Source organism: Lipophrys pholis, assembly GCF_963383615.2.
Source record: "Lipophrys pholis genome assembly, chromosome: 1".
Taxonomy (NCBI): domain Eukaryota; kingdom Metazoa; phylum Chordata; class Actinopteri; order Blenniiformes; family Blenniidae; genus Lipophrys; species Lipophrys pholis.
The window spans coordinates 5580672-5589237 of NC_137635.1; the positions used below are offsets into that span (position 1 = coordinate 5580672).

An 8566-nucleotide genomic window follows, 5' to 3' on the forward strand; every position below is an offset into this window, starting at 1 on the left:
AAAACCTTGAAAGAAGTGCTCGGCTACTTAATGGAACAATGTGCGGAAACTCCTGTGAACAAAGATTTGCCTCAGGTAACTGGTTTTAAAGAAAAAACTGACGTGGGAAAAACCGTCAACAAACTACTCAACAACATCACTGAGGTATGAACTGTCACACGTTTTCTTCTTATTGTGTTTGTCCAACAATCTGCTTGATGAGGGAAAGCTGCTGCTCCAGCAGCTGCTCCATGTGATCCATCTGGAAAGAGAAAGGGACAATACAGCACAGCAGGGTTTTCACAGCACTTTATATATATATTCTACAGGGGTAAAACCAGCCCTCACCTGTGTCTTCAGGCTCAGACAGCAGCATGAGGTCTTCTGGTCTGCGATCAACAAGAAAAATTTAACCAATTAAGAAATGTCCAGTCGGGTCCTGGCTTAGGCTTTAAACATCAAACAAACATACCGTTTGATTTTGAAATACTATGCCACGGTGGGTCGATTTGGTTGACGAGTCTCATCACTCCATCTTCTAAAAAAAAACAAAAAACGAAAAAAGCACCCACTGATGTCAGATCCGATCCAGGTGTAAAATTACTCCGCTCAGCTCGAGTCGAGCTCATGCAATGCAATATAAACATTCAAGCGTGTGAAAATACTGCAAAGTATAATTCATCTTTATCCAGTCACAGAATGCTGCTTTTATGAACGTTCATCTGAGCACCGTTTCACTACGGAATGTTTTAAGAGCAACCAAATTAAATAAATTGGAATAAACAAAAGTGGAAGTTAAGTAATGACTCCTAGAGCTGGGAGTTCAGATGTGACGAACCATGGGCTGCTGCCGCTGCAGATGAGCGTTTCTTCTGTTGAAGGATCGTCGCTCTATCCTCGGGGCTTTGGCTTTGCCCCGTCATATCTTTCAGCTCACTTTGCGTTTTGGGAACCTGGCCGAAGAGGCCGCAGCCTGGGCTCTGCTCACTTTTTGGGGCGGCGGGTGGGGAGACGTGCGTCTTGTTACGGGCGCGTAAATCGTCTAAGATCATGGAAGACACTTGCTCCTCGCTACTCTCAGTGGGCAGAGTGAGAGACAGCGCGTTAGCCGAGCCGTCGAAGGAGTGCACGGTCGCAAACACGCCATGTGACAGTGCGGCTTCGAACATTTTCGTCACTTCTTCGGGCCACACTGCCGGGAACTGCTCCTGACCTGTTAACAAAGAGCAACAGAGCTGTTGGCTGGAGTAAAAAGTCGGAGGGAGTTACAAAGGACACAGTTGAATTTTCTCTACCAAAGAGGGTGCAGCGAGTGATCCGGAATGGGAGCTGCAGCAGGTGCTCCGGAATCGGCAAAATCCTGGAGAATGGCACCGTCTCCATGTTTCCGTAGTCGGCGTATATGACCTTCGCCTCATTGTCACCCACCGCCAGAACCACGGCTCGGTACCAGGCATTGTCAACTGGGAGGGAAAACATTCAGAGCTCTGCGTTATGCTTCATAATGTACGGCGGTGTAATGGTCCAACTACACATTTCTAATGGGAAATCATATGTCAAAAGCATCTATTAAAACGAAATACCAAACCCACTCTGGAGAGACAAGGACAATTGAAACCATGCGGGGGCTGTGAGGACCAACAAGCAGGACAAAAACGTCTTTAAACCAGACCCTGTTGTTACCGGGCTGTGGAATGTATGCCAGGCTATAGTCTCCTCCGCGCATACTGTATTTAAAGCAGGTTCCACACTTGGCTACACACACTCACGCCGTGTAATTATATCGACGAGCAGACGTGGAATTACCAGCTTAGGTCTAGAGGGACAACTTCAGGTAGGAGCCAACATAAAATTAAATGTGGGACGGGTGGGGGGGGATGTGTGCACTGAAACTGGATGGAAACGTTCACTGATGGATCAAACTGTCCTCAGAGGGTGACGGTAATTGTTAAATCTGCAGTGTGAAATATTTGTCTCCCCCTTCTGCCAGTAGCAGTAACTACAAGCCACTGTGCAAGAAGATGTTTGGCAATGTGATGAAAAGGGCACGAGGTTCTCTTTGGATGTATTTAATGAATTGTGACCGTCTCACCAGTGAACTGGGTACAGCAGGCAGCCCCAGGAGCGGGTCTGCTCCTCACAGCTGCAGATAAAGCCGTCTGGTGTTTGCAGCAGTAGGCACCAAGTTGTTCCATCAACTCCTGAAGCTTTTTACCGTCCCCTTTAGAAAAAAGCAAACGCGATAATAATTACAACAGGACCACTGCGACTTCTCGCGAGAAATAGATGAGCGTGGGCCCGAACCCTGAACGGGGCCGAGGACGTAGAAGAGGGAGGGATTAATGGCCGCTGCAACACCAGGTTTAAAGCGGTGGAACGGCAGCGCCACTGCCTTCCAGTCCACCGGGAAAGACGGCTCTGAAACCAGAAAACATCACAATTTACTTTCCGACACTTGTCGACAGCAGAGTTTGATGCTCGTACCGACCTCCCAGTGAAACAGCCGACATCTCTTTACAAGCTGCTTCCATTTGCCTGGTGGTCTGAACCTGGATTTGGCTGAGCTCGTTGGCCTTCCCACCGTTCTCATGTGGTTGGCCCGTCTTCACATGCGTCTCTTTCGCCAGCTTGCCAGGAACCCTGGCTTGGTAATCAAAAACGAGAGCAGTTGCGACACTCTGTCCACGACTCTCCAGCTCCACACCGAAGCCCCGCTCGGTGACGGAGACCACCCGCGCTGAGAGCTGCTTCCCATCGACCAGCGTCAGGAATAAGAGCAGGGATTCACTGCTCCAGTCTGATCCCAGCGGCTCCACACCTAAAACAAAGCGGATCACGGAAACTCAGTGGAAATCCTAAATATTTGATGGTGTTTTCTTCAATCATACGACCTGCGAGCCAGCAGCCAACTGCCTGGAAGGGTAGCTTCAGGAGTTTGGGTGTAATTGACCGGACATGGCTTGCTTCTACGATCATGCTGTGCCCGTGGTCCACAAAGGTTACCGTCACCTTGTCTGCAGACAGTCCCTTCACCATAGCCCGATGCCATGTTCCATCACCTGGTGGGAAAATGGTGTATTACCATATTTAATCAAGTAGCCCAGATCATAACACAGATCAGCCCCAAAGTTCAATATGCATTTATAACCGACACATTTTTCTCTGCTTCAAACTTTCCATGGAATGAATGCATCTTCTATCCAAACAAAGAATCATGTCCCATTTGAATAGCGTGGTTAATGGTCCTCCTACCAGGATACACGGCACAACAAGGTTCCCCCACTTTGGGCACAAAAGATGTGGTGTCAGCTTCACAATGTAGCTTCAACTGAGCAGCCAGTTCTATGAGCTGCTGCTGGCCTGGAAAACAAAGATACAGTAATGAAAATGTTAAAATGCAGCAGTCTTATAAACAGTTCGATGCTCTATTGTCCTAGATAAAATATGTACAAGGCTTCTAACATTGGTTTATGAAGAAAGGTGAGTGTACAGTATATTGCTGATGATCGAATGCAATCTGCATCTACAAGATCAGCTCTTGACAAAAGGGAAATACCTGCAGGACTACTGATGCGGCAGTAAAACTCTCCAGGGTTTACTACAACAATGTCCTGCAGTGCCACAGTCTGGCCATCACATGGAAGTTCAGCCTTGTGCCAAACCAGAGGCTCACACACTGGAGGAGGTCCTGTGAATATTTAAACACAGCGCATTATTGTTATTTTAAGATTCTTCCAAATCAAACTCTGCTTAATTACTATGCCATAATAAAAAATTGTGTTTACAGGTGAAAGATTTTTCATTACAGTCATAAAAAAAAATTCATGAAACTATACACACAAGTACAATTGCTCCCGTCACTGTTATAGAATCCTACCATAAAGCAATCACAGCTACAAGTTTTAATTCAGTTCTATGTTCTAGAAAATGCATGCATTACAGCTATGCAGCATTTGCAGATGAATCGCTGGTACATGTCACCTTTTGACTGCACAGGAGGAGCCGTCTGGTCAGCCTGCGATTCACTTCTGGTATTGGCAGCAGCAGGTGCAGCATAACCTGCAGAGATCAGCAGCTCGGCCACATTGGCTTGAGGATCACTGGCTTCATCGATCATGGCCACCAACACCTTGCCGTCCTGTGCTCCCTGGATCTCCACCTGCAATATCCGGTTTGAAACACGACTCTTGAAGGCCGCAATGCAGTCCTCAGACCAGCACTCTCCGATGGGCTGCACTCCTGAAAGACAGCCACGATTTCACCTTTCAGTTTACACTCTTAAATCCACCACGGTCAGTCAGTAGTGCTCATCAAGGTGTCTGGTTACAACACGAGCAGGAAATGAGTTGTGACGTTACCTGCCAAACCACACGGTATAACTTGCATTGGGAGTTCTAGAAGGGAAGCACTGATGGGACACAGGAGGCTTAAATCCACTTCCTCGGAGTTGCCAAAATCAATGTAGCCGACACAGACGCGTTCTTCCGACGAATACGCCAAAATTTTGGCCCTGTACCATTGTTTGTCCTCTGGAGGAAGCAGAACACAGATTCACTAACCAGTTCACTAAAAACTATTCATTTAAACACATTCAGCATTTCATAACACCACATCATCAGAATCTGTTTTAGGCACAGATTAATACAAACATATCTTTATCCTACTGCATCTCCAATTTGAATGAAATGCAGCTTCAAAAGTGTGTTGCGTTGCTTTTTCATTGATCATTTCAAGCATAGGTTCTCAAGATGTAGATTAAAAAATAGACCTGAGAACTGAGCACAGCAAACTGTCCCGGGAGCCGGTCTGAAGTCCTTCGGAGCTGTGACCTGACTGCAGTGTTCCCTCAGCTTCAGCTGCAAGTCCTGGATCACCCCTGGGAACCGCAATCCAGACGGAGGTGAACAAATGTGGTAGAGGCGAGGAGTTGGGGGGCTGCAGACAGTAGAAGAAATGCCACTCACGAGCATTGTCCACTTTCTGTACGATGAAATCAGTGGGTGACTGGAAGTGGATGATGACGACGGACAGGCTGTCGCCCACGGCCTGCGTCAGTGGCTCCGGCGGTTGGGCCCAGGCGTTGTCATCCTTACCGTCAGACAGACGCCTGAAGTTTTCCAAGGAGGCATTCGTCATGGCATCTAAAGACGAATCGGTAAATTACCTTCTTGTGTAGCTTGATATGAGAACACACATAGGAAGAGACATCAACAGCGGGTGTAGCATTTCATCAAAAAGTGAGTAATTCACTCTGATGTGTTGTGTAAATACTCTGAATTTGCTGCGTTTCCACTGGAAATCCAATGTGAAAAGGGTAATGGAGAATTTGTGACAATTATCTTTATATTAACCTTCAAAAGCAAAGGCTTCTAGTTTTTTTTTATAATAGGTTTTAAAATCTGGAGCCCAACACTGCCATCTTTTAATTCATCACAGTCCCTTATAATTTTATGTTTCCCCTGTGAAGGACTGGAGATATATCCATGGTGCACCCGCCGTTTCCTGCAAACCTGAAGATGAACGAATGAGTTCAACACATCAAAACAAACCTATTTCTTGCGTGGTTGGTGTGAGTTGGTTGGCAATTTCTCTCTTTGCAAATCCAAAATCAACGAGAAGTGTGCTCAGCTTTCCTGAAAGACAGAAGACGGGGGTTGAGCGCAAGGTCTTAAGAATTCACATAAAACCCAAGTAAAATTAATTTGACCCACCCATGGGAAGTAGAACATCCACCGTGTAGCTGTGACCATGCTCTGGTGTTTTCACCAGGCACACAGTCACAACACTGCCAGCGACCATGCTCCTCACCGCAGCACAACACTCGCTTGACCACGTGTCAACCGCAGGCAGCACACCGGCAATACAGCACTCCATTGCCTGGAGATAAGAGTCGTGCAACATTTACCTTATGCGAGGATAACATACTGCTTGAAATCCACTATTAAAAAGGAGCTGAAACACACTTACACATGGACTGAATGTTTTAAGACAGGCAGCGAGGGATCTGATCCTGTCCACTGGGACATCCTCCTCATTACCAAAGTCGATATAAAGGACGTTCGCCATCTTCTTGTCGTGAGTCAGAGTCTGTATCAGACCGCGGTACCACTTCTATGTAGAGGAAAGCCGGTGAGAAAATGTGAATGTGTAGTGAATTTTAAAACTTGTGCCTCTTAAAATGAGACGGTCTTTACTCACCAAGTCACAGGAAAACTGAACGGCACAAACCTCCCCGGCAGAGGGAACATGGCTTGACGCAGAAGGTAAACCGTACAATCTCTGAAGCTCTGAAGTGATGTTTGTTAGAGCTTCTAACAGTTCAGAACTTTGAAAGAAGATGAAAAACCTGCCGGGGCTGTAAAACTCCAAGACAGATGCCTGAAGACACAAATAAACAACAACTGAATACAGCAGTTTACTGACTAATGATGATTAATGTTTTAGTGAAAACCAACTGAGTAATTTGTACCTGGATGTCAACTCCTTCGACGACTTTAGGGATAGGCAAGTCCTTCAAATATACTTTTTGGAAGCTTTGTGGACTGCCAAACTACAATGAAATGATTATTATAGCACAAGAACAACAAAAAGAATACTTTTCTTTTTTTAAACATTCAAACTGTGCAAATACCTTCTGCTCAACTTGGGTAAGTCTCAGTCCTTCAGCTGGAGAGCCGATGGTTCCTTTAGAAAGCGCTCTGATCATTAAAGGAAACAAGTAATGATTGTTTTTTGTCATTAACATCAAATAATGTCTACAGGTCGCGCACAGGGTCTTTTCTGCTTACTTTATAGCCTTCTCAACATATGTGCACGAATGTTTGTGCGATTTCCAATCTTCTTTCTGACACGCCACCGAGCAGTAAGGGACCTTCTTGCAGCTGTTGCATCGAGAATTTCCTGTCGGGGAGAAACCACCAGTTAAACAAACTACATTACACTTACACCTTTACAAACAGAAAAACAACCGCTGACATGGGTTGCAAAATGAAATAAACAAGTGTAATCGTTCACTTCAAGTCACTCCAGGAAATTGCCAGACCTCAGAAACCCATTGCTACACACAAATAACGTCAAAATTTGTGTTTAGTCATTGACATGAAGTTTATGGAAAAACAGTTATGACAATATCACACAGGCAGACGTGGAGTAAAGACGAGATAAAGTCACTCTTCATTGTGCTTCTTAATTCCTAGTCGGTGTGCCCTAAAAAAACAACTGTTCCTCGCCCAATCGATCTGAGCCCCTGGACTATCCTGGTGTAAAAGGACGGTCACTTTTATTTTGTCTAACAACATCCAAACCCAGGGTGTGCACATCAACAAATATATAAATTCAAACATAGCCCGTTAAAAGTGATATATTACCTTCCTGACCACAGTAGTTGCAGAAGACAAGAGTGAGTGCAGGTAGCCCAGATGACGACGACTGTGGAGGCGGAAAATTCCCCAAGAAGCAGCCATCAGTTTAATACAAGACATGCACTGAAATCAATGACAAAACCTGCATATTTACTACATACTGCTGAGGCATCCCTGTTGTCTGCTGAATCCATAGGAACTATGAAGAGGGGAAAAAATAACTTTTTAGTGAAAATTGGTTGAAAATTATTGAGACAATTAAGACATTTAAATGACTGTTTACACAACAACGATTTCAAGTGAAAACACTAACTTTTCGTTTGCATTTTGGGGTCCATTTACACAATGACAGTGGTAGGAGCCACTGAAAACGCAACTTTTTGGAATCAGCTCCCAAGTTGGAACTTTTTGAAAATACGCGGGCTCTGTTGTCGTGTAATCGGGTGTAAACGCCGCTACTGGTCATGTACACCATGGCCCTAGTAAATAGTTTTTTCTGCACATGCGTGAGTGTAACAATAACAACGCTTGACTCCCAGTTCATATTCTCCTGGGACTCTGTAGTTTTATAATTGACTGTCACCTGTGATTAGTGATGACAAGATGAAGCCTCATGAGACAATGACGCTTCATCAAGGTTGCATCATTTGCTCTACTGCGCCATCAACTGGACAATATATGTAAATCAAGTGGCGATTCAAATGTGCAGAATTTGTGATACATGATAATAGCTAAGAGATTCGTTTTAAGGGAATGGAAGTCTACCTAAATCCGAACTTTTCAAACATGGATTGCGGATACAAAAAAGGCTTTGATTTTAAAGGACTGGTTCTAGAATTAACTTTCTTGTAATCTGGGAGCCATTTCTCATCTTTCTAGATGAAGGATGATTGAATATTCTTTTGACACTGTGACCCTGTGAACACTTTTCTACCATTGCATCCATCATCTAAAATCTAGTTAGCCAGACATGTCTGAGTCTTTTTTAGTTGTTTTATTTTGTGCTTTGCTTATTGCTTGTTTTTGCACACATGCTGAAAAATGTACAAATATAGTATTGTAAAAAATAGGGAGAAAGAAAAATGAGAAACTTTTCAACAGCGTTTAGGTAGTTTCTTTTAACCTGTTTTTTAAAAATACCAAAATAGGAAGGTTTTGCGGGTGAAATGAGGACCTTGGCTGAACCTCACCGTCCCCGCGGCATGCCGGGGATGAGTCGGCCTTGG

At 44.7% G+C, this 8566-nt stretch overlaps 1 protein-coding gene across 1 annotated transcript; it reads right to left on the bottom strand.

The window, feature by feature from the left end:
- Positions 1–169: 169 nt before the first annotated feature.
- Positions 170–7815, bottom strand: tdrd1 (tudor domain containing 1; the record flags this gene model as incomplete). The annotated part of the gene is made up of 17 exons (XM_080479519.1): positions 170–241; positions 328–368; positions 917–1192; positions 1275–1442; positions 2072–2200; positions 2284–2397; positions 2468–2797; positions 2871–3038; positions 3232–3339; positions 3961–4218; positions 4338–4508; positions 4748–4855; positions 4944–5120; positions 5691–5856; positions 5947–6090; positions 6178–6357; positions 7759–7815. 17 exons carry the CDS (start codon positions 7813–7815, stop codon positions 170–172), a joined length of 2667 nt encoding a protein of 888 aa, XP_080335645.1.
- Between the last annotated feature and the right edge of the window lie 751 nt (positions 7816–8566).